The following is a 27839-nucleotide window of genomic DNA, read 5'->3' on the forward strand; positions in this document are numbered from 1 at the left end:
TTTGAACATAAGTTTTAAAAGAATAAACAAATGTATGTTAGATACTTAGAAGAAAAAAATCTAAAATGAATTATTAGTAGCTACAACACTGTGTCAATCTATTGTAGGTCCAAATAGATTCTAGTCCTTGTGGGATGGAAATTGAAATTTGCCCCTGAAGCAATTAACAAATTTGCTATCAGATGATGTTTGACTTTTTTTTTTAGCTAAATTGTATGAATACACATAAACTTACTGTGTTTCAAAAAGAAAATTAATAGATACTGAAAGGCCAAATCAAAGGTTAAACCTCATTTTTTTTTTCCAAATAGTTCAATCAGAGTAGAACCTTTAAAATACAAATTAAGGTAAAACCTTGTTTGTCAAAAATAGACCTATCATCTATACAATGTTCTAAGCCCCCAAAGTGAGAAAAACAGTGTTGGTGCATGGGGCTTGATCTCAGCTTGGTAAAACTGGACCAGAGCTTGAATTCAGTTGTACCAACCAGTGCTGCAACAAGTACTCCAAATTTTTACTTCAGTATCAAGTATTAAGTACTCATCGTTTTTTACTTAAATATCAAGTAATAAGTACTTTCCAAATTCTTACTTAAGTATCAAATATCAAGTACTTGCCAAAATTGTACTTAAGTATTACTTCAAGTACTACTTCAAGTATTTATTCTATATATATTTATATATATATATATATATATATATATATATATATATATATATATATATATATATATATATATATATATATATATATATATATATATATATATATATATATATATATATACACCTTTTTTTAATATATACCTTCTTTTTACTCATACTACCTTTTTTTAAAGCCATTCTGAAGGCTTCTTAGCCCCTTCTCTTGCCAATAAAATGTCCCCTGTCATTCCTCTCCTGGAAATCTTAATCAAGAACCAGAATTTCCGTTTTATCGTTTTTAACCGTTTCCCTTGTTTGGCTGGTTAACACCCAATGAAGTCCAAGAAAATAATCTTAACCAATTTTCAACACAACGGCTTGAAAGGAAAAGACTATCAAAACAATTAAGTGCAGTCAAAAAACTCTTGATTGGATCACACATATCAGATGACAGGATTAACACAGTGCACGTAGAGTTGAACTTCTGGTGATAAGTGTTCAGTCAAATCTGGCACGTTTGAAAAAATACAGGGTTATTCTGAAACATGTAGGAATGATGGAAAAAAATATTGAAAGTATTGTTTTCCATTGTTTGGCTGGTACACGTCCGACGAAGTCCAAAAAATAGTCGGAACCAATTTTCAACACAACAGCTTGAAAACTATCAAAACAATCAAGTGCAGTCAAAAACCTCCTGATTGGATCAGACAGATCACATGACAGGATTAATACAGTGCACGTAGAGTTGAACTTCTGGTGATTAGTGTTCAGTCAAATCTTGCACTTTTGAAGAATTACACGGTTATTCTGAAACCTGCGGGAATCATAAAAAAAAAATATTGAAAATATTTGTTTCCCTTTGTTTGGCTGGTAGACACCCAACGAAGTCCAAAAAATAATCTCAACCAATTTTCAACACAACGGCTTGAAAGAAAAAGACTATCAAAACAATTAAGTGCAGTCAAAAAACCTCTGATTGGATCAGACAGATCATATGACAGGATTAATACAGTGCACATAGAGTTGAACTTCTGGCGATTAGCGTTCAGCCAAATCTGGCACTTTTGAAAAATTACATGATTATTCTGAAACATGTCGGAATGGTGGAAAAAATATTGAAAATAGAAAAATAAACTTTGGATTGGCTTTAAAACAGATAAAAGGTAATAAAGTAGCTCATTCTCTGATACAATAAGTAAAAACCTTATCAACAAAAAAAACTCAATTTAAAAGTAAGGAGCCAAGTGAGTCAGTTGCAGACTTTTTTAATAAGAGAAATCAAAGCTCAATAAATAGGAGCAGCAAAAATCCACACTTTGGCAGCTAGCTCAAGGTCGCTGGCTCTCAGCGTGCTGAAATAAAAGAAGAGTATAAAAATGAAGTCTTGATTCACACTTTGATGACATTTCTAGCCCTCGGCACCTTTACAAGGAAACTGCCTCAAGTTTCAAGTTAAATTTCAGACACGCTATGAAAATGTATGGCATCTATATCCTTTGGCTGGTTTTCACTCAAGCAAGCGGCATACTGTGTAGTCAATTCAGATGGTCGGTAAAACTCCCTAAAAACTTATATTATAAAATCACAGGCCTGCAGCAAGCCCGCTGATTCAGACGCATTCTATACGGCTGGTCAAACTGCAGAATGAATGAATGAATGAATGAACTTTACTATCCGTAAAAGTATAAAAAAAACACACAAAGCACGGAGTACTATAAATAACCAAAAACAAAAACGATAAACAGCAAGAAAAACAATTCGAACTAACAAAAGGCAACATGGACTAATTAACCAGTATCAATATGGAAAAAAGGCTGCAGAGGGTCGTAAACGTGAATAAAGTAGATAGTCTTTTAACATAAATCATCACTGGAAGACCGAATCCAAGAAGGCATATCTATTAAACCAAATCGAGCAATTATTTTTCTGTTTTGGTGCCATCTACGAAGCCGGAGGAGGAATTTGCAATATCTGAAATAAGCTGCACGTAGAGTATGGCGATTTGTCTTACGAAACAGATGAGCCATGCCCGATAAAAACAAAAGCACAGGGGCGCAATAAGCGTCATAAATCATGCACAAACCGTTGCGGTTGTAACGGCTTTTGTTTGGGGATATTTTTCTGTAAACGACGCGTAGGTTTTTCACGGCTTGATACACTAGGGATGAAAAGGTAGTGGAAAGTGTTGAATCGAAACACAGACCAAGCCAACTAACTAAAGAAGAACATGGCAGAATTGCAGTCCCAACAACGGATGGAGCGACCACATAAGGGCTATTAAAACAAATAAACTCGCAATTAGACACATTAACTGACAGTCCAATCTTAGATAGTTAATTGGTTAATGTGGTAAAATTGGAAATTAACCCACGGCGAGTCCGGGCAACCAGAAGAATTTCGTCTGCATATGCAACAGAAGATAAACCAATATTACCGTAAGAAACAGAACTTTTAATGGGAAGCAGGCACGATGCAAGCACACATTTAAATATACTAGAAGACGAAACGGCATAAGTTGCAACCTATCTATTTCTCGCAGCATTTCTCACACCATGAAGTGGCAAAAACTATGAGACTAAGTCGAAAATCTTCTGAGAAAAAAAGGAATAAAACAAGAGCCAAGAGCTCATATGGCACTTGGGACGAGGTCGGAAGAGCCAAGAGCTTATATGGCATGGGGTCTAGCAAAATTATCTGAAACAATAGACTAATTTAAAAGAAAAATCATTGGCTTAATGCCGGTCGGAATTTAAACTAAGAGCTCTGAGACACAAGGTCCTTTTAAATATCAAAATTCATTAAGATCCGATCGGCCACTCGCAAGTAAAAAATACCTCATTTTTCTAATTTCTCCTCTCCCTTCAGCCCCCCCCCCCAGATGGTTGAATTGGGGAAACCATCATTATCAAGTCTATTTGTGCAGGTCTCTGACACGCCTACCAATTCTCATTGTCCTAGCACGTCTAGAAGTACCGAACTTGCCAAAGCACTAGACCCCCCTAACTACCCCAAACAGAGTGGATCCAGTCCATTTTCGTCAATCACGTATCTACGACATTTGCTTATTCTACCCACCAAGTTTCATTCCGACCTCTCCGCTCTATGCGTTTTCCAAGATTTCTGGTTTCCTCCTCCAACTCTCGCCCAATGTCACAAGAACTGGTTGGGGTTTAAAATAAGAGATATGAGACATGAGTTCCGTCTTAATATCAAATTCAAAAATGCCTCACGAACGGTCACCCGCTCTTAAGTTAAAAACATCTCAATTTTTGTAATTTTTCTGAATTAACACCTCCTCCAACTCCCCCAAAGAGAGTGAATCCATTTCAGTTATGTCAATCATGTATCTAGGACTTGTACCAGTTTCATCCTGATCACTCCGCTCATAGCGTTTTCCAGAATTTCCGGTCCCCCACCCAAATCCCCCCACCCAAATCCCCCAATGACACTGGATCCGGTCGGGATTTAAAACATGAGATCTGAGTTACGAGGTCCTTCTAAATATGGAATTTCATCAGACGAAATTCAATATCCGATTACTCCTTCGTAAGTTAAAAATACCTCATTTTTTCTAATTTTTCATAACTAACCCTCCCCCCAACTCCCCAAAGAGGAGAGAATTCGTTCTGTTTATGTCAATCACGCATCTAAGACTTGTGCTTATTTTTCCCACTAAGTTTCTTCCCAATCCCTCCACTCTAAGCATTTTCCAAGATTTTAGGTTTCCCCCTCCAATGTCACCTGATCCGGTCGGAATTTAAAATAAGAGCTCTGAGACATAATGTCCTTTTAAATATCAAATTTAAATAAGATCCGATCTAATTTTTCCAAATTAACAGTCCTCCCACTCCCCCCTCAAATGGTCGAATCAGGGAACCAACTATTTCAGATTTAATCTGGTCTGGTCCCTAATACGCCTGCCAAATTTCATCTTCCTAGCTTATCTGGAAGTGCCTAAACTAGCAAGACCGGGACTGACAGACCGACGGAATTTGCGATCACTGTATGTCACTTAGTAAATACCAAGTGCCATACAAAGTAATTTTTCTCTGGGGATTGAATATTTGGTTGAAGGTTGGCTTCAATATGACTTATTTTGGAAAATAAGGGTTATTTCCAGGCTTTGGGCAGGCAATGGGTAAAATAGTTATAGGCCTTACTAAACTGAGGAAAACTCGACTTTCTTAATACTTGAAACCCCCTCCCCTCACCCCATTTTAGATAGGGCTTGTGATATCAGAGCTCATTATGAGCCCTGATCCTAGTCATCTTTGGTCTAGCTTTCATTTGGATCCATTGCTCCATTCGCAAGTTATTCTAAATTAAATCAAAAGCTTGACTATTTTCAGCGCTTAAAACCCACTCCCCTTAGTTCTATTTGAGCTAGGGTTTTCATTTCAAAACTTGATGCCTGTCACGGTCTTAGGCACCTTTGGTTTAATCTTCACTGAGATATATCAATCTCTCGCAAGTTACACTGAATTAAATGAAAAACTCAACTTTTTTTTAGCACTTAAAGCCCCCTCCCCTTAATTAAGCTAGGGTCTTCATCTCCAAACATTACGTGTCTTATGGTTTTGGCATCTTTGGCTTGACTTTCTTTGAGATCCATTACTTCATTCGCAAGTTAAACTGAGTCAAACAAAAAACTTAAAGCCCTCTCCCCCTCGCCCTAATTAAGCTTGGGTCTCCATCCCAGGACTCAAAGCATATCATACTCTTAGGCATCTTTATTCAATTTTCATTGAAATTCATCTCTCCATTTGCAAGTTACAGAGAATTAAATGAAAAACTCGATTTTTTTTTAACACTAAAAGCCCCATTGCCCTAAATCAGATCAATTTTAATCCAAATAGTTCAATTTTTAATACAAATCTGACTGGCGGTTCTCCCGCTATACTCGATTGCACAGACGGGTGGTCAGACAAACAGGTCTCAAAAACCTATCTTGATGGATATTTTTCACTATCCAAATAGGGGATGATGCCTGGATGATTAAATAAAAAAAACAAACTTTTTTGCCGAAAGTAAGGAGCGACATTAAAACTTAAACGAACAGAAATTACTTCGTATATGAAAGGGGCTGCTTCATCATCAACGCCCCGCTCTTTACGCTAAAGTTTGACTCTTTCTCTCAACTCTGCTTTTTAAAACAGTAAAAAACTTTAGCGTAAAGAGCGAGGCGTTGATGAGGAAGCAGCCCCTTTCATATACGAAGTAATTTCTGTTCGTTTTCAGTTTTAATGTCGCTCCTTACTTTCAGCTAAAAAAGCTTGTTTTTTTTATTTAATTTCTGAACGTTTTTGAATCAATGCATGTTTTGATTTTGACTCTCCGCAGAGGAATAATTAACACGAAATTTGCAAGTTTTTTTTTTGGCTAAATGGCTTTCTCATAGTTTTGATCGATTGATTTTTAGAAAATAGAAATGGTGGAGGAAGTCTAGTTGCCCTGCGATTTTTTGATTACTTAAAAAGACAACTAGAACTTTTAATTTTTTACGAATGTTTTTATTAGTAAAAGACAAACGTAACTTATAAATTAGCTTACGTAACGAACTTGTGTAATCTCATGTTTTTATTACATATATGAGGGGTTCACCCCTCGTCAGTACCTCGCTCTTTACACTAAAGATTAAATTTTGTCCAATTAAGAATGACCCCTGAATCACAAAAGCCGTAGAATAGATAGTTGAAATAACCAAAAATACTTAAGTGTAAAGAGCGAGGTATTAGGAGGAGGTGAGCCCCTCATATGCGTAATAATTTCTGTTCATTTTAGGTTTTAATGCTGCTCCTTACTTCCAGTTGAAAAAACTTTTCACATTTATTTTTTCATTGTTTTTTTTTAATAATGCTAGAAAATCCTGCGCTCCCTTAATGGCAACTTTATTCCTCCATGACAAATTCCTCGACAGAAAGTTCCCCCAACATATCCCCCTCTTGTCAACCCCTCCCCCACCCAAAAATCACCGTGAAAACGTCTGTACACTTCCCAATAAGCATTACTATATGTAAGCACTGGTCAAAGTTTGTAACTTGTAGCCCCTCCCATGGGGACTGTGGGGGAGTAAGTCGTCCCCAAAGACATAGTTATAAGGTTTGTCGACTACGCTGAATAAAACGGCTATCTCAAAATTTTGATCCGTTGACTTTGGGAAAATAATTAGCGTGGGAGGGGGCCTAGGTGCCCTCCAATTTTTTCGGTCACTTAAAAGGGCACTAGAACTTTTCATTTCCGTTAGAATGAGCCCTCTCGCAAGATTCTAGGACCACTGGGTTGGTACGATCACCCCTGGGAAAAAAAAACAAACAAAAAACAAATAAACACGCATCCGTCATCTGCCTTCTGGCAAAAGTACGAAATTCCACATTTTTGTAGATAGGAGCTTGAAACTTCTACAATAGGGTTCTCTGATACGCTGAATCTGACGCTGTGATTTTCGTTAAGATACTATGTTTTTTAGGGGGTGTTTCCCCCTATTTTCTAAAATAAGGCAAATTTTCTCAGGCTTGTAACTTTTGATGGGTAAGACTAAACTTGATGAAACTTATATATTTAGAATCAGCATTAAAATGCGATTCTTTTGATGTAGCTCCATTTTTAAGAGTTTTGGTTACTATTGAGCCGGGTCGCTCCTTACTAAAGTTCGTTACCACGAACTGTTTGATGATATGCTATTGCTTTCCGTTTATTGGATCCAATGAGCCAACATGGCTACCTAAGACGTTGCAAAATCCGTCCGTCCGTTTGTCTGTCTGTCCGTCCGTCTGTGTAATCACGTATAGGGGGAGAACCGCTGGTTGGATTTGGATGAAAATTTTGATTGTCAGATTTGGTGCCAAGGATCATGACACACATCAAGTTGAAAGACGAAGACCCTAGCTCAAATAAAACAGGAGGGAGAGGGCTTTACCTGCTAAAAACAGTTTTTTGTTTAATTCAGAGCAACTTGCGACTGGAGTGATGGATCTGAATGAAAATTGAACCAAAGAGGCCTAAGACCATGACGCATATCAAGTTTTGAGATAAAGACCCTAGCTCAAATTTAACAAGGGGGAGTGGGTGTTAATTCGTGAAAGTTAGTTTTCTGTTTAATTTAGTATAATTTGCAAATGGAGTAACGGATCCGAATGAAAACTAGACCAAACATGCCTAAGATCAGGGCTCATATCAAGTTCTGGTATCACAAACCCTATCTCAAATAGGGTGAGGGGGAGAGAGTGTCAAGTCTTAAGAGAGTTGAGTTTTCCTTTAATTTAGCAGGGCCTATAACTTATGAAAGGAATGACAAATCGGAAGTCAGATTCGTCTGAATACCTGAATTTGCTGGAACGAATTTGACAAAATACCACTGCATTGGATCCAGCTAGAATTCCCTAGACTTGTTTACTGCAGACAACATATACATGGGCAAAGATTCAAAGCTTCAGTAGTTTTACCAATAAAATGGTCCTGGAGATGATGAAATGGTAGAAATCTGGTTCAGTTGACGAGATGACAAAACTTAAACACTAATGTCAGAAATATAAGCCCAAATGGACTACAGTATGCAACATTTAGCACAAAACAAGGGATTTTAGCTAACTGTCGACCAGTGAACTGTGAAATAATTTCAATTCTCTTTGTTATATAACTTTTAAACAAAAATTAAACCAAGTGTTAATCATACTATAATTTTTTTCCCTTATTTCATATCCAAAAATAGGGCATGGAGCTATATCTGACTTTGCTCTAAATCTAAAGGGTGATATTTTCTTTTACATTGCCATAGCACACACACACAAAAGCTGTATCTGAGTTTGCTCTAAATCTAAAGGTGATGTTTTCTTGTACATTGCCAAAACACACACGCACAAAATTTTCGTTTCAAAGGTAAAGTATTTGAAAAACAAGTACATTAAAAGTATCTTAAGTAATAAGTATTTCGTAATCTTACTTAAGTATCAAGTAATAAGTACACCCTAGAGTTTTTACTTAAGTACAAGTACAAGTAATGGAAAATTTTACTTAAGTAGTACTTCAAGTAAAAGTACTTCAAGTAAGTGACAGCACTGGTACCAACACACTGTTGGGCTGATGCAAGGACCTTAGTAGTCTGGAAGTTCTATTAGTAGTAAGGAAAAGGTAAAGATAGTTGCTTGATAGTCCCCATGTGTGTATATTCTTGGCCCTGGATTCATTCCTGAAAGTTTAATCACCCACCTCAGCTATTTTACCAAATAGCAAGAAGTACCTCAACTACAACTTTACTTTGTTTTTGCCTTACTATTGAAGAGGGAGGAGCTCATGAAATGTGCCTGAAGTTTGAATAAATTAATATAAAATGCTGAAAAAAATGGTCTTGACAGAAAATGACTAGAGTCTATTTGGACCTACAACAGATTGACACTGTGTTCTAGCCAGTGTTGGGAAATACTTAAGTAAAAGTACTTAAGTAATTACTTAAGTAAAAAATATGAGTACTTGTACTCTACTTAAGTGAAAAATTTCTAAAGTACTTAGGGTACTTAAGTACTCAAGTACTTTCTTCATGGTACAGAAAAATTATACCGACATGACGCAGGGCAATGCAATGAATTGAACTTCCTATATATTAGTGGATGATCGGATTTTAGTCTTTGAGAACAGCGGCTCCTAGCCTGGCGCGAAATTTCAAAAAAGGACGCAGTCATGGCGGAACTACCATATATATTGAACGGAGAGTTTTTTTGTGATAAATGTGATAAACAGTAAGAACAAAAGGAAATCAAGTAGCAAAGAGGCTAGTGAACTTGTAGGCTCACTTTCGGGATCGTCTGAAGCTGAAGATAATGCTGGCCCTGACTATAGCTCACCTTCTAAAAAGGTTAAGGGAGATTTCTTTGCTGCAATACTGCAGAAACTGACACAGTCAAAAGTGAAGTCTTTCACACTGGACTACATTGTGGACGAGATGCGACCCCCGTCCATTGTTGAGAAACCGTCGTTCAAAATCTGATAATAGGTCTTGCACCTTATGCAAAGGTTCCAGCAAGAAAAGCCTTTGCTGTGCAAATTGAAGCTAAGTTTATGAAGTACATTAAAGATATGGTTCGTGATTTTGAACTCACTGACTACACGTCGCTGACAACACATTTGGTTTGCCAACAACAAAAGCTACGTCAAAATGACTGCACACTTGCTCAACGAGGATTTGAAATGGAAATCGTATGTCCTTGCTTTTTGCCGGTTCAAGGGCTCATACACTTATGACAGAATTGCTGAACAACTGAATGGCGTATTTACCAGGTACAAAATTGTAGTTGATAATAGGAACGAGTGGTTTTGACCGATAACTCATCTAACTTTAGTAAGACATTCAGAGAATATCCGATGGTTTCTAATGAAGATATTCAAGACAGTAATATAGAAAATGAAGATGAAGCAGGCCAGAATGGCTCATTCTCTTTTACAAACGTTGGAGAGATCCTCAATTTTTATGACGACCCCAAGTATTTCCAACTTCCTCCACACTTCAGGTGTGTCAGCCACACACTTAACCTGCTTGGATCCACTGATGCTGATAAAGCCCTTTGTGATATTGCATATAAGAGGCAGTACCATGCCGCTTTTTTGAAGTGTATTGCTCTCTGGGATGCCTTGAATAAGAGATCAAAAGCTTCCGATGCTGTGAAAGAGGTATATGACAAACAGCTTATAAGACCTGTGGTAACCAGGTGGAACTCGAAGTATGAAAGCGTCAAACGTTTGATGGATTGTCACAAAATTGGAAAGCTTGCTAACGTATGTGATGCTTTGCAAAAACCAATGCTAACTTCTCCTGATGTTGAAATTCGTGAAGAATACATGAAAAGTATGAAGCCAGTAGCAGTGGCATTGCACATTCTTCAGGTGGAGAAAAAATGCTACTTCGTTGCTATCTATCCTACAATCAAATCACTTGAGAGGAAGCTCAAAAAGCTGAAAAATTTAGCGAAAGTCAGCCAGCCTTTGGTATATGCTCTACTTGTGGGTCTCTCATGCAAGAGACTATGCTATTGCCATGGCAAGTTATCGTTTTTTCAAATTGAAGTGGTTTCCTGATAACCAGAAGGATGTAGCAATTGAGCTCTTGGTAGGCGAAGCGAAAAAGGTCGAAGATTTTAGAAGTACTTATGAGGCTGATAAAAGTGGCTTTTTGTCAGGAGATGAATACTTTGGTCTTAGTGATGAAGAAACTACTCATGATAATTCTGGCAACCGTGGCCGTGAAACCAATTCTGTGAAGGTTTTGTCATATTTGAATGAAAGGGGAAAGGAACTATCTGTGCTCAAAGTGTACCCAAGGGTAATAAAAGTTTACAGGAAGTACATCTGTATCATTCCTTCATCTGCACCAGCAAAACGACTTTTTTTGGTAGGTGATGGAATTTTTACTCGAAAAAGAAACATGCTCGGAATTGGTATGTTTGAAAAGATTTTGCTGTTGAAAGGAGTAAGAAAGAAATTAAAAGTTATTAGGAAGCTGTAATGAATGTTCCTTGTAATTTTTTTCTTTCTATATCTTAATTGAAGTAAAATTCAAATAAAATCGAAATACTTGAGTACTTAAGTACTGAAGTACTTTTTCAAAAGTACTTATTACTTAAGTATTTACTTTGGGAAGTACTTAATAATTATACTTAAGTAAAAATTTCTCTGAGTACTTGGTACTTGTACTTAAGTAAAAAAAAGAAGTACTTGGCACAACACTGGTTCTAGCTGAGGGAGATACAGGTTTATATGCAAATGCGTTTTTTTTTTTGCATGGAATTTTTAGCACTGATGATTCTAATTGTGTACTTTTCATTTCAATCCAATGCTATTTTCAAGTAATTTAAGGTTTTTTTTTTTGAAATATCCATAATTTTTCTTTAAAAAAAACATTTTGCTATCAAGACCAATCAAAAAAATTGTTAGTATTCCTAATCAACAAGAAATGACAATTTTTTTCTCAATAGACAGTTTTTTTTTCAATGTTTTTAAATTTTGGGTTATTCTTGGTTGTGGTTCATTCTTTACTAGGTTCTTCCTACTAGGGCAATGATGATTATGGTGCTTATCAAAATAAGGTAATAAAGTGTTTGATGGTGTGGGTTAGGTGATTTCACTTGAAATTCAATGGCTAATTCAGTGCCTTATCTTAATTCAATGTTTTAGTGCCTTATTTGTTAGCAATAACGAGAGATAGAGGACACATCAGTACTACCCAGGCAATAATGTGATTTTCCTTGCTGTTCAAGGTGAGAGGGGGGCAGTAAGTTTTCTGCATGGGATTTTTGGCACTGGTGATTCTAATTGTGTACTTTTCATTTCAATCCAATGCCATTTTCAAGAAGTATAAGGCTATTTTTTAAAATATCCATAATTTAGATAAAAAAAAACATTTTGCTATCAAGACTAATCAAAATAATAATTGATATTCCTGATCATACAGAAATGAAAATTTTTTCTCAGTAGACAGTTTTTTGAAACATGTTTCTAAATTTTGGGTTATTCTGGGCAGTGGATCATTCTTTATTAGTTTTAGGCCACCATGATTATGGTGCTTAATAGTGTAGGTTCCAATACCATTTTCAAGTGGTTTAAGGCTATTTTTCGAAATATACATAATTTTGGTAAAAAAAAAAACATTTTGCTATCAACACTAATCAAAATGATACTTAATATTCTTCATCAAGCAGAAATGAAAATTTTTTCTCAGTAGACAGTTTTTTGTAACATGTTTCTCAATTTTGGGTTAGTCTGGGTGGTGGATCATTCTTTATTAGGTTTAGGCCACCATGATTACAATACTTATTAAAATAAAGCAATATGGTGCTTTATAGTGTAGGTTCTAATGCCATTTTCAAGTGATTTAAGGCTATTTTTCCAAATATACATAATTTTGATAAAAAAAAAACAAAACATTTTGCTATCAAGACTAATCAAAATGATACTTAATATTCCTCATCAACCAGAAATGATAATTTTTTCTCATTAGATAGTATTTTTTTTAAACTCGTTTCTAGATTTTAGGTTATTCTGGGCTGTGGATCTCTCTTTACTAGGTTCCTCCTACTAGGGCAATCATCATATGGTACTTATTGAAATAAGGTGATGTTACTTGGAAGTGTAGGTTAGGTGAACCTGCATGAAATCCAACAGCAGATTCAGTGCCTTATTTTAACTTAATGTTTCAGTGCCTTATTGGTTACCAATAAGAAAATACGAGGACATACAAGTACTACCCATGCAGTAATGTGGGTTTCCTTGCTGTTCAAGGTGAGGGGAGGGCTGTAAGTTTTCTGCGTGGGATTTTTAGCATTTTAAGTGTGTCCTTTTCATTTCAATCTAGTGCCATTTTCAAATGGTTTAAGGTTATTTTTTTGAAATATCCATAATTTTGATCAAAAACAAGAGCTAAGAGCTCATATGGCACTTGTGACGAGGTCGGAAGAGCCAAGAGCGCATATGGTATGAGCTCTAGCAAAATTCTAAGAATCAATAGATTGCTTTAAAAGGAAAATCAGAGGGTTAATGCCAGTTGGGATTTAAAATAAGAGCTCTGAGTCACAAGGTCCTTCCAAATATCAAAATTCATTAAGATCCAATCACCCACATGTAAGTTAAAAATGCCTCAATTTTTCCTCTCCCTTCAGCCTCCCAGATGGTCGAATCAGGGAAAATGACTTTGTCAAGTCAATTTGTGCTGCTCCCTGACACACCAACCAGTTTTCATGGTCCTAGAACGTCCAGAAGCACCAAACTCGCCAAATCACTGAACCCCACCACCTAACTCCACCAAAGAGAGCAGATCCAGTCCAGTTACATCAATCATGTATCTATGACATTTATAAGTGTTTTGCAAGGTTTCCCGTTTCCCCCTTCAAATCCCCCCCCCAATGCCAACAGATCTGGTCGGGATTTGAAATAAGAACTCCAAGACATGAGTTCCTTCTAAATATCAGATTTCATTAGAATTTGGTCACCCATTCTTAAGTTAAAAATACCTCAATTTTTCTAATTTTTCCAAATTAACAACCCTCAGCTACCAAAATAGAATGGATCCATTCCAATTATGTCAATCTTGTATCTGTAACTTGTTCTTATTCTTCCCATCAAGTTTCATCCCAATCTTTCCACTCTAAGCATCTTCCAAGATTTCTGGTTCCCCCTCCAACCCCTTATGTCCCTGGATCCGATTCGAATTGAAAATAGAGCATCTGAGACATAAGATTCTTCTATATATCAAGTTTCATTAAGATCCAATCACCCATTTGCAAGATACCTCAATTTTCACATTTTCCAAGAATTCTGGTTTCCCCTCCAACTCCCCCAATGTCACCGCATCTGGTCGGGATTTAAAATGAAAGTTCTAAAGCACAAGATCCTTCTAGATATCAAAGTTCATTAAGATCTGATCACCCATTTGTAAGTTACAAATACCTCATTTTTTCTAATTTTTCAGAACCCCCCTAACTCCCCAAAAGAAAGCAGATCCCTTCTGGTTATGTCAATCACGTATCTAGGACTTGTGCTTATTTTTTCCACCAAGTTTCATCCCAATCCCTACACTCTAAGTATTTTCCAAGATTTTAGGCCCCCCCCCCCTCAACTCCCCCCAATGTCACCAGGTCTGGTTGGGATTTAAAATAAGAGCTCTGAAACTAGATATCCTTCCAAACATCAAATTTCATTAAGAACTGATCACTCCTTTGTAAGTTAAAAATAACCCATTTTTTTAATTTTTCAGAATTCCCCCCCCCCCTCCCAAATCCCCCAAAGAGAGCGGATCCATTCCGGTTATAGCAATCACGTATCTAGGACTTGTGCTTATTTTCCCCACCCAGTTTCATCCAGATCCCTCCACTCTAAGTGTTTTCCAAGATTTTAGGTTCCCCCCAACTCCCCCAATGTGGGGCACAATATCCTTCCAAACATCAAATATCATTAAGATGGTCACCCGTTTTTAAGTTAAAAAATACCTCGTTTTTCTAATTTTTCCATTTTAACCATCCCCCCAATCCCCAACCCAGATGGTCAAATTGGGGAAATTTTCTGAGGGAGATTTATAGAAAAATTTCTTCAAAACAACATTTCACTATTAAGACTAATAAAATAATGATTGCTATTCCTAAATCAACAGCAAACGGCAATTTTTCTCACTAAATAGTTTTTGTTTGCTTTTTTTAAGTAAAAAAAAAAACCTAAAAAAAAACTAAAAAGGTTAAAGGTTCTTTAACCTTTTGGTTACTCTGACTGTTTTAAGTATCAGGTTAACGACGCTTCTTGAATACTCAGGTCCCTGCATTGGCCCTGCAGTGCATTACTGCAGCACGATTTGATCTCTGGGTCCTGTATAACCAAGCTAAGGTCAAACCCACTGCACCACCACAGGACAAACTGTTTTGAGTCCTTTATAGGGTTCGAAATTTAAATTGTCCTAAAAGCAACTCTGAAAGATCATAAGAAAGGGCTTCAAGCGGCATATTCACTGAATAGGTATAAGTTTACCCAAAACACTTTCCTTTGGCCTCATTTGCACAATAGCCCATGACATAACTATTTCTCAGGATTCCACATTTATTAGAAGAATTGTGTAAAAACATATCAAAGGTAGGTAGTGCTGTAAAATATTGAGCAGTTCATATTATTGACCTATGAATAAAAGGAAAATACCACTCAATGCCTTTTTATACTCTTCCAAAAATAATAATTACTTTTGCAACAAATGGACTTCACCCACATATCAATATATACCAATTCAGGGTATATATTTTCACATTAGGGGGGATGGGGTAAATTTTATTTCTGGTGCAAATGGATGTTAAATTTGGAGTCAGGATGAAGTTTTCACTATAGAGGTAAGTTTAAACTATACCCCCCCCCCCCCAATGTCCAAATATATAGCCAGAATTGGTATTTAGGGGTGGGAGTAAAGTTCTTTTGTGCCAAAAGCAATCGTTATATTTGGAAAGAGCATAAGAAAAGGCATCAAGTGGTATTTTCACTTTGTAGGTCAATAATATACACTGCTGAATATTTATTATAGTGCCTTCTTCAAAATATCAGTGCTTTAAAGTACTGTTGCTATTCCTTACATTTTATACATTGCACCCTTCTGGAAGCTAAACTTACTGAAAACACAACCAAATGATTTCAAAACATGCTTGGAACCAACTTCTTCTACACTGGTTACATTGTCATAGCCTGGTGCTCTTTTGCTTCTATTTTCATGCTCTCTCATTTTCTTTTTAAACAAAGATGGATTTTCAATAAATAATAATAATAGACACTTTTGCATTATATGCCACTCAAGTGCTTCATTTAATTATAACCTGTTTCATTGATGCTCAATCCTGTTTCTTTGACAAAATATGACAAAAATAAAATGCATTATTATCAAAATTATGGAAACTACAGAAAAACTTATAGAAAAAAGGCCACCCAGAACACATTCCTGTCATCAACAATTCAGCCTTCTAACCTCACTGCTGCATGCCATATATGCTCCACTAGATATGATTTCAGATGATGACAGAATGTACCTTGGTGTCATTTGTTTCTCTACTTTTTTGAACCCTATATTCTTTCTACTCATTGGGTGGATACACTGGTTTCTGGGTTGACAAAATTCTTAGAGTGGTTCAATCAAATATTTGAACCCTAATTTCTTCAGCACACTTGTTTTGTAGCCTCTTGAACAATCAGAAACAATTATTGAAATGGGTTCAATATGGAGCTGAATTGGTTTAAGTAAAGTTTTTGATTTTTGGTTGGGGATTTTTACTAAAAACCCACCACTGGTTTCTCTGCAAAATCCACAAAGCATCCACTGTGGCAGTAACACTTGTTACTGCCACATCATTTTGCCTTTTTGTGAACAAGGTTATGTCTATTTCTACTATAAGTCTGCTTTGTCTAATTTTCCCAGTTTTTCTGCTTCACAGAGTTGCTTATTCTAATTGACAACTGTTTTGTTCAAAATGTCTAGCTCTTCACATCAGGTCATAGACAATGATTTGTAAACCAACAAATAAATGAAACAAATTGAAACAACAAATGACCTTCTACTGTGAGCAATCCACATTAGATTTTATTAATGGTAGGATCATTCCTCATAGCAGCTGCTTCAGCAGTAGTCAAGTTTGTGTTGTCAGGAAACATAATTTGCTATGGGTTAGGGAGGGGCAACTACTCTCTGCCTAAGAACCAAGTCTGCTTTCACCTGCTGAAACTTAGTGTCTTCAAAATATTGTCAAAACTAAGATAAATCTACATAATTCAAGCATCCACAGAAAAAAAACATGCATCTGTGTTTTTTCTTGCTATGGGTTAGGGAAGGACAACTCCCTGCCCCCCTCAAAACCAAGTCTGCTTTCACCTGCTGAAACTTAGTGTTTTCAAAATAATGTCAAAACTAAAATAACTACATAATTTAAGCATCCACAGACAAAAAAAAATAAATAAACATGCTTCTGCAATTTTTCTTCTGGCCAAAAAATACTAAATTCCACACTTTTGCAGATAGGAGCTTGAAACCTCTACAGTAGGGTTATTTCAATAACCCTACAATAACTCTACAGTTATGTCAATGCTTTGCATTGACATAAGAACTGGCCTCTTTCAGACATGCCTCTTTACTATATATCCAACAAGGCCTTTTATTGAAACAACATAAAGTCATGTTGTGTCCATTGATGTACTCTTTAGTTTTGGACAACACTCCCTTATCCTGAAAAAACATTACTGCCTCTTCTTCAGTCTTTGGCAAAACAAAATTTTCATTTTAACATCCATGGTATTACACTGTTCTCTATCATTTCAGACTGTAAACTAAATTTTATACATAACATTTTCCAAAATTGGTTCTTTCAGTTCTACTTAAATGAAGTACTTGAGTGGTGTATAGTCCACAATACCTAATATTGTAAGGTTCTAGTTTACCTATTTTCATCTATCTTGGAAAGGGGTTTGGCTTGAAAACTGAAAACTTTTAGGGATGGATCTACAGATTAAAGTATGTCCTGGGAAAATATTTTGAAACATATACCTCCACTCCTTCTGCCTCTAAAGGAAAGTACCCTGATGACCTTTAAAAGCTTGGTGTTATATAAGTGCAATATTGAAAACAGATCTTCTGCTTAATTGAAGTAAAAGAAAACTGTTTTCAACTTCAACTGTTTTCAGCACTCCTTCTGCCTCTAAAGGGAAGTAACCTGATGATTCTTAAAAGCTTTGTGTTATAAAAGTGAAATCTTGCAAAACAGATCTTCTGCTTAGTTTAAGTATAAGGAAACTGTTTTCAGCTTCATAACTTCCTATTTATGAGGTTTCAAAAATATGTAAATACATTTCCTATATTTAGAAAAAAAAATCATTGATATGGCTTAAATTCTACTCAAAGAGTAGGAAGTACATTTTCAAGACTGAAACCAGAGAAACAGAAACTGACAACTGAATTTTAACAAAAAATATTTTTTTGTCAAAATTTCAATAGGTAAATTTCTAATACTTAGAAATCAGAAGAGGGTTAACATGGAACCTAAGTAATCCATTCCCAGACTATGTTTTAGACCTACTGAAGTGATTCACTGCTGAAGTCAAATTTTCCAAACCTATCCCATTTATAAGATACCAATAAGCAGCCAAACTAGAATTTTAAACTAATAATAGGCTATAGCCAAGGAATCGTATAGCATATGTAAGTAGGCAGCCTAAGAATAGAGCCTAACTTATTTCTAAATTGTATTAGCATTGCCTTCTGAAGGGTTCAACTAAAAAATCTATAAGTGTATATTTCAGATAATATTGCATTACTATCACTAATTTAAAGCCTGACTGTTTAGAATTCAATAAAAATTAGCCTGGGTGGAGACTTTCATCAGATTTGGCAAACTATTCATTACTAGCACAGTAATAACACAAAGTATTCAATTTACCTCTACTTTAACAACAAGGGGTGAAACATCTTCCTTTTTATCACCACTCTTTGGGTCTTTAGAAAGTTTCGTAAAGACAGTCATTTTGTAGTTTATTTTCAAATGATTATTTAATCCAAGGTTTTCGTTCCCTTCTTCAAGCAGAAAAATACTCGACTAGAGGTGTTGATAAGGATGCAGTCTTTACTAACGGTATAGATGGCAGTAAAAGTATGTATTGATTACAGACAACAGGCTAGCTACATTTTAGAGGTTATTTTAATTTCTCACGAATGAAATTTTTCTGAGCTCTCGACTTAAGGTTTCTTCTTCATCAATTAAAGCTTTGATCTATTTTGCCTCCTGGCAGCAATTTTAATTTATTGCAGGAAAAACTTATCCTGCAATTCTGCATAGATGAGTTATGAACCAGTAGAAAATTAGATTGGCTTAATATTTGCAAGCTATATACACAGTGACAACCGTCACTATGGCTTATCTTGTAATCTGCTGGGGTGGCATAGAAAATTGTCAATCTGTTCAAAGAGCAATGCAATAGCCCCAAAAGCGTTGTTATTGTAAACGATCAGCTCTCATCACGTTTTCAAATTAGAAATGGCGTTTGACAAGGCTATTCAACTATATCATGGACCATGTTCTCAACAAAACACTACTGGTGAATCCGTTTAGCATTGATTTTGTTGGATGTTTCCTGGATTTTGACTTCACTGATGATATTGCATCTCAAAAGTCTCGGTGGCATCAAAAGTGCTCCAACTCACCCTCCTGCCCTCTGAAATCTACAGAATTATACTGCCAGAATGTCACTATATTCAAGCTGTTCACATATCTTGATTCTATTGTCTGACCAAAAGAAAATCCAGATGAAGAGATATCAACAAGTGTTGCAAAGGCAAATGCCATTTTCGGCCGTGTTCTGAGAATAAAATTCCACAAATCCTTGATCAGCCGTCTCACAAAGTCTCATATATACTCTGCCTCAATAGCAACTGTTGTTTTTAACTCGTCAGTGACTTGTCCAGTGACTCAGCCACAGATAATGAAGGTTGATGCTGTCCAGTAGAAAAACCTCTGCAAAATCAAACGCATTAGATGGCTCGACAGAGTACAAGACACGGAGCTCCTCTGGCCCTTTTAATTGTCTCCCTAGTACGAGCAGCTTGATTCCTATCCTCTGCGTTGGTATGGTAATTTGCTTAGGCAGTCAACTCAAACAGCCATCAGAATTATCTTTGGCTTTGATTCAACTGCAGACGACTGAAAACGCTCCAGAGGTAGATCTTACACGAGATAGATCTTTGTCTTATTATGGCCCTCGAAATAAGAAAAGAATTACATTTTTCGTGCAACTTGTTGTTTGATATACGGTCATTCAATCAGGTACCAAACCACTCGTAGACAATTTTACTTGAAAACATCTAAAAATTCCTTTGCAGTCTTTCAAAGTACCCATGTCTCAGAACCGAACCTCACAACCCCAATTATTGAAGCTTATGGGACTCTAATCGTAGTTCACAGATTTAACTTCCTGTTCTTCCAAACTTTGTTCAACTGTGAAAAAAGTGCCTGGGCCTCAGTTATTCTGCTTTTACAGAGATTGGTACTTCTCATATATTAATGTAAGAGTGAAAATTGGATTGATGCATCCTCTAATCTTCTTAACACACAGTTTTTCTTTTATAACGTTATCTACAGCATCTCTAAGTTTAATAAGTATCATCAGAATAAGTAATTTGCTTCTTATAGAAACCAAGCTAATGCCACTCGTATTGCCTTTCTTATGAAGGGGTTCAACCAAAGATTTCCTAAAAAGCGCAAGGTGCTTCCACTTTTTCCAAAATAATGTTTATCATCTTCAGGAATTTATTGTTAACTTTGTAACCACCATACTTAAAAAACTCATCTACCACACTACCAGCATTGGAAGCCTCATTACTTTTTAATTCTAATAATAATAATGTCTCTAATCCTTCTTTGTGAAATGGATCTTTCTTCACTTCCAAATTGTCGCAAACTTTTTATTCATTTCTATATCATTCTCTTCAGTTTTATATCAGTTTAATTCATTATTAAAATGTCCGTCCCATCTCTTTTTAACACTTTTCTTATCAGTAATTTGGTCCCCGTTTCTACCTTTAACTACAGGTCCAGATTGCCTTCTTTCTCTGGTAATTTCTTTGTATACAAATACAATATGTTACTATTATGCCGTCTGGCTTTACCTTCCAGATCCTTGGCAATTTTATCCATGGCCTCTACTTTGCACCTCCTCATATTCTAGTTTAATAATTTCTTTACTTTCCATAAATTCTCCTAATTTTCAAATCATGCTTAAATACTTTTTATAAATGCCCCTTTTCTTCTGTACTAAACTCAAAACACTTTTACTAATATTTCTACCTGCGTTTCTAACTTCTCTCTGCGCTTCTAATTATTTCATCTATCTTCTACATTTTCCAGCGTTATGCTGTTTAATTTAATATTCAGCTGTTCCATGAAAGTCTTTTTCAACTTATTATCCTTGAGTGCATCAACGTTAAAAATTCTTGGAAGGTAGTTACCTTTCCTAAACTTTAGCTTTAGATTAACCCTACACATTACTAGGGTGTGATCCTTACTTATAACATAAACAATTGCACTCCGATATATCCTAGTACCTTGTATCGATCGTGACTGTCTTCTGTTTACGATTTATGAATAATGATTATTTATGAATAACAATTTATGAATAATGCCCAAGCAACATTGCGGTCACGCATGTGTATTAAATCAAAATTATTCAAACAAATTTTGTCTCACATCAATTGTCCACTTCTGCAGCACGAGTATGGCATTAAAACCAAAGAAAATATATAATATTCATAATATTATTCTTAAATCATCAAGTTTGATTATGCTGTGGCTCAGACAAGTCACGCCAACGAAGCCAATTGATGTGGAGAACAGACTTTTTAACTTTTTAAGGCTCATTAAAAGAATTTTGGATCTGAATAGAGCAAGATGGTGTGCCATGCTTATGGCAAAAATGGTGTGCTATACTATCAATAATGTAATTATGAATTAGTGAGATAGTGTGCCATACTATCAATAGAAAGTTTATGTATATATCTTGCTTTATACATATACGATGGAACATAATAAAGTCATCAAGCTTTCGGGCTAAATATCTTTATTTAGATTTATCTTTATTTATATCTTTATTTAGAGAGAATATCTCTCTCTATCGACAGAGATATTCTAAAAGTGACAAAATTCGTCGATATACTCTGATAATATAAAAGCAAAAATTGTTTCTGTTAATCAAAACAGCAAAAGCTCAAAATGTTTTTTTTGGAGTGTGTCTGACGTTGTCAACTTAGTAGTCTATGTGGAAATGATACACAGTCAGTTTTTCTTCACATGAATGATGGTTTTTCCCCTTTTAGTAGTTAGCCTACTTGCTAATTAATATCTAGAAACAATTTCTTGAAAATTGGGAATCAATAGTGATGGCTGTCATTTACTGAGGTCAGTGAGAAAAAAGTTGAGATTTCAAACCATCATTTTTGGCTTAGTTGAAACTCTGACGGCATTGGTACAGTGTTGTTAACGCTTTAAGATAAATTGTACGTCTTTTCTAGCCAAATTGTACCCAAAAGATGCTCTGTAACACATTAATGTTCTACGTCAGTTTCCATTTCCCAGACAAGATACTAGAATAAACCAAAAGGCAAGCAACAACATACTCTATATTCAGTGGGCTCCTGTCTTGTCCTCAGCACCATTAAAAAATAATTAAATCTTTGTTGGGAAAAAGCTCCCCTACTGTTCTGTCTTTTTAGTAATCGAAGGGCTGTCCTAGACGAATTGCTATCGCAATGAAATTGTATTCTTTAAAGCTGGGGCTCTAATCCTGGCGTCGCCAATTATTTGGCTGCGAACTGGGGTCAGTGGCACGCTTTCATAGTTAAATCAGAGCAAATCCAGCTCTAAATGAGTACCCGAATAAATTTGGAGAAGGTAAAGAGGAAGGGTATATGAAAGCAGAGGATGGATCGAAGCCACCACCTTCCTCCCCTGAAGGACCATGATTCTATTCCCTAGGAAGTTATGCACAAATTATGGAGAACAGATTTCGCCTTATCTTAATTCATTTGATCAGTTCTCTCGTATCTGCAGGATCACAAGGCAGCAACGATTGACTTCTACTTAAGACGATCTGGGCCGAAGCCTGTAGCTCATCAAGGGGTAACTGCAAGGGGTCTCTTCCTTGCCAAGAGAGCGGCCTAGCCTCATCCGTTGCCTACCAATCCTCACCCGGGTATACCGCGCCTTCTTTTCTTTTCTTAGTCTTTCTTTCCTTTGTATTCAAATACAAACTTTTATTGTATAATAGCATACAAAAATAAGAATGAATCACAACTTAAACACAATCACAAGGAAAAGTTAAATCATAAATGTAACTTAAAAGATAAAAAAAACACTCAGACGAGGGCCTAAAGCATAAAGTAAAATTTCATAATGGTAAAATAATTTTGCATATACACAAGATTCAGCGCATATTTTAATAATGATTTCATCAGATTAAAATTTTCAATGGATTATTCAATAGGTTATTAAGCTATATTCCAGTGATTCGCCTTCAAATTGAAAAAAATTGACATAGAAAACTTTGGAGACCACACTACCTTTCCGTGACGGAAATATAACAGCTCAAAATAGGGATGAAACCTTTTAATTGACAGTGAAACAAATATAAAATTTGTAACTGGATATACTGAACACACACACAGCTTTCCTTATCAGAAGTAAAACTAAAATACATTAATAAAAACAAACAAAATTTATACCCAATAAACTAATTACATATAGTTTATTGCTCTTATTGTTTCAATGCAACAGCGTTTTTTCACCTAAGAGTTTTGACCTCTGTCCACCTGATGTGTCTGATAAATCTATTGAACCGGAACCGAAAAGATTAAGGAGATTTAATTCCACTGTTGCATTGAAAAAAATAAGAGCAATAAACCCTATGTATGTATATTTTTTTTTTGTTTTCATTAATATCTACTAGTTTTACTGCTGATGATAGATACTCTATAAATGTCCGAAATATCCAGTTAAAAATTCATATTTGTTTCTCTGTCAATTAAAAGCTTTCATCCCTATCTTGAACTGTCATATTTTTGAAAAAATTGAAGCAACCATTTATCCAAGTCAAAAAAATTCTTGTATTTACATCCTAAGATCCATACTAAGTAACTTTCTGATTTCCTCTGATTTCCTATGTGTGGTTCCCATTTTTTTAACGCAAAACAGCTTGCGGACAGCGGGTGTCAGAAAATCGCAAAATGTTCATCCAGAAACAGTTCACTGCAGCCGTTGTGCAAAAAAATATTTTTAAATATTTAAAAAGCAAATACAAAGGAATAGGCTAAATCAAGTTCTAGAAGCAAAGAAAAATATTTAAAAGCTTAATATATGAAGGGCTAAGTATTACAGTCAGAGCTTTCAAGATTGTTTTAAAGGAATATTTTGTGAGAGGTCTGATGTTCACCACCACGTTACTCAGATACGAGGAAATATTGAGGTTCCTCGATTAGTTTCAAATAGGTCTTCTTTTTCACTTAGTTACGGAGCTACAAAGTTTTGGAATAAACTGAATATTGATATCAAGGAAATAGGTAGCTTTGGCCAGTTTAAGTTTGATTTACGTGTGGAGTTGCTCGGTAGGTATACTTTTGAAACAGATTAAATAAAATACATTTTCCATGGTTATTCATTTGTAATATTTATGTAATTTTTTGTTTGTTATTTTTCGTTGTCTTGGGGTCACGGAAGGTAATGTATTGTTTATGTTTTTTTTATGGTTGTTGGTTTCGCTATATGGTCTCATTCTCCACATTCTCTCATTCTCTATATTCACTTTTTTTTGTCTTGAATTTAGCACAGCCTCGCAAGCTTCGCTTATGTTGTACTATTGATTAAGAATTGTTTATTTCTAATAAATTATTCTACTACTACTACTAATATTAAGTGTTGCTTGTCAAACATTATTAGAAACTTTGGATAAACATGATTATTTTCTCAGTTACTTTAAATTTTTGGTTCTTCAAAGCTTTAACTTCAGAATAACGGATGTGATTTTCAACAGCTCAGTAGAAATATCTCAACGCAGACATTAAACCGTTGTGATACATAAACTTACAATAAAAAACGGAAGAAACGGACAGATCACGCAAAAAAGGCTGTTTTAGCGTGAAATCGCATCAGTGGGAACTCGGAGTTCGGGTTATTAGTTTAGATCCATGTGATTGGCTGACAAAAACGGTTCACTTGAAAGTCAAACAAGAGTTCAATTGAAGGAAAGGAGTAAAATCCAGAGCATTTTCTGCATTCTTTATTTGCTTTTTGTTTTTGCTATTTTACTTTTTGCACTCTTCATTTTGCATTCCTTCTAAAATAGCGCTTCTACGTGATAAACTAGGCTCGTCTTGCCTATAGTTGCTACTTTCTTCTAGAACACACCAAATAAGTAAAGAGTTACAAGTTTATTCTTCATTTTCCAACCCGCTGGGTGTACCATTCTTGTTGACATAGTGGGCACCTAAAAGAAGAATAATAAAAAAGACGCGAAAAGAAATAAATGTGTTATACTTACTCCGCCATTTACCAGTACTATAACCAAACACTTGGAAAACTATAGGCCTCCTTATTCGCCTGCAATTCCCAGTGGACTTATTGGTCATCTGTCAATCCTATGATATGGTATTCCACCTTTAAACGACAAGCAGCCATGCCTATTAGGCTTAGGTCACTTGTTCGCCTGTGAGTTCAAATAATTCCTTTACTCTACAGTTTGAATTTTTGTCCAATTCTTTAAGAAAGAATATTTAAACACAAGCGGCGATGACTTTAAATGAGAAGTATTTTTAAAAAGACGTTAAGAATTCAGCGAAAATAGTGATTCAGTCCCAAATTCAGTCCCACATTTTACGTACAAGTCCAGTGGATATTGTCCGTGACGCGTCAACCCAAAATCAATACGAATTTTCATCCCTTAGTTCTGTGACTATCTATCTTAGTTCTGCTAGTTCTTCTATCTTAGGAATGATTCATGTACAGATGGATGATAGACTTATCTATCAACAAGTGAGATGACGTCATTTTTAAACAATCCTAAATAGCACTTATGCCAGATTTTGCCTCTCACTCGGACTATCTGTGTTGGCTTTTCCTAAAGTTAATCCACGGCTTGATGACCGCAACTACTTAATTTTAACTCAAATTTTAATTGGAGGGGGATCTCCCCTCCACTACCCTGGTAACTTTACTCTACAGTTTGAATTTTTGTCCAATTCTTTAAGAAAGACTATTTAAACACAAGCGGCGATGACTATAATGAGAAGATTTTTAAAAAGACGTTAAGAATTCAGCGAAAAGAGTGATTCAGTCCCAAATTCAGTCCCACATTTTACGTACAAGTCCAGTGGATATTGTCCGTGACGCGTCAACCCAAAATCAATACGAATTTTCATCCCTTTGTTCTGTGACTATCTATCTTAGTTCTGCTAGTTCTTCTATCTTAGGAATGATTCATGGACAGATGGATGATAGACTTATCTATCAACAAGTGAGATGACGTCATTTTTAAACAATCCTAAATAGCACTTATGCCAGATTTTGCCTCTCACTCGGACTATCTGTGTTGGCTTTTCCTAAAGTTAATCCACGGCTTGATGGCCGCAACTACTTAATTTTAACTCAAATTTTAATTGGAGGGGGATCTCCCCTCCACTACCCTGGTCCTTTACTCTACAGTTTGAATTTTTGTCCAATTCTTTAAGAAAGACTATTTAAACACAAGCGGCGATGACTTTAAATGAGAAGATTTTTAAAAAGACGTTAAGAATTCAGCGAAAAGAGTGATTCAGTCCCAAATTCAGTCCCACATTTTACGTACAAGTCCAGTGGATATTGTCCGTGACGCGTCAACCCAAAATCAATACGAATTTTCATCCCTTAGTTCTGTGACTATCTATCTTAGTTTTGCTAGTTCTTCTATCTTAGGAATGATTCATGGACAGATGGATGATAGACTTATCTATCAACAAGTGAGATGACGTCATTTTTAAACAATCCTAAATAGCACTTATGCCAGATTTTGCCTCTCACTCGGACTATCTGTGTTGGCTTTTCCTAAAGTTAATCCACGGCTTGATGACCGCAACTACTTAATTTTAACTCAAATTTTAATTGGAGGGGGATCTCCCCTCCACTACCCTGGTAACTTTACTCTACAGTTTGAATTTTTGTCCAATTCTTTAAGAAAGACTATTTAAACACAAGCGGCGATGACTATAATGAGAAGATTTTTAAAAAGACGTTAAGAATTCAGCGAAAAGAGTGATTCAGTCCCAAATTCAGTCCCACATTTTACGTACAAGTCCAGTGGATATTGTCCGTGACGCGTCAACCCAAAATCAATACGAATTTTCATCCCTTTGTTCTGTGACTATCTATCTTAGTTCTGCTAGTTCTTCTATCTTAGGAATGATTCATGGACAGATGGATGATAGACTTATCTATCAACAAGTGAGATGACGTCATTTTTAAACAATCCTAAATAGCACTTATGCCAGATTTTGCCTCTCACTCGGACTATCTGTGTTGGCTTTTCCTAAAGTTAATCCACGGCTTGATGGCCGCAACTACTTAATTTTAACTCAAATTTTAATTGGAGGGGGATCTCCCCTCCACTACCCTGGTCCTTTACTCTACAGTTTGAATTTTTGTCCAATTCTTTAAGAAAGACTATTTAAACACAAGCGGCGATGACTTTAAATGAGAAGTATTTTTAAAAAGACGTTAAGAATTCAGCGAAAAGAGCGATGGTTGAGGAAGGAGCAGATTCCCCATATACAGAATAGTTTATGTTCGTTTTAAGTTTTAATGTTGCTGCTTACTTTTCGTTAAAAAACTTTTTTTTAATTTAACTTATCAAACTGGGTTAGGGTTCACATATTCCACAAAAACCACGGAGGTTAGGCCCTTGCTACTTTCTAGCAACAAAAAACCAAAGTGTTGCTCGCGCAATACAATTCACCCAATCTTACTTAATACGCTGCTTAATAACTAGTCCCAACGGATTTTTTTTGAGCATTCACGTTTTACTAATTTAAAAAACTTGCCACCTTTTTTGTGGAAAAGCTAAATTAGTTTCACGTGTGTTCTTTCTTAGAATACATGATGAAAATTTCGTTTCTGTTAAGCCTTTGAGCAACGTTGATTA

At 35.7% G+C, this 27839-nt stretch overlaps 2 protein-coding genes across 2 annotated transcripts in view; both read right to left on the bottom strand.

The window, feature by feature from the left end:
* The window catches only part of LOC136040362 (uncharacterized), a 35784-nt gene extending 17056 nt beyond the window's left edge, over positions 1-18728 (bottom strand). The window contains exon 1 of the mRNA XM_065724613.1: positions 18569-18728. Coding sequence (XP_065580685.1) covers positions 18569-18652 — 84 coding nt within the window. The 5' untranslated portion in view covers positions 18653-18728. The remainder of the gene's footprint in view (positions 1-18568) is intronic.
* Positions 18729-25105: 6377 nt separating this feature from the next.
* LOC136040332 (calpain-5-like) overlaps positions 25106-27839 on the bottom strand; it is a 100946-nt gene continuing 98212 nt past the window's right edge. The window contains exon 9 of the mRNA XM_065724573.1: positions 25106-25154. Coding sequence (XP_065580645.1) covers positions 25106-25154 — 49 coding nt within the window. The remainder of the gene's footprint in view (positions 25155-27839) is intronic.

The sequence above is a fragment of the Artemia franciscana genome, chromosome 20 (assembly GCF_032884065.1).
Source record: "Artemia franciscana chromosome 20, ASM3288406v1, whole genome shotgun sequence".
NCBI lineage: Eukaryota > Metazoa > Arthropoda > Branchiopoda > Anostraca > Artemiidae > Artemia > Artemia franciscana.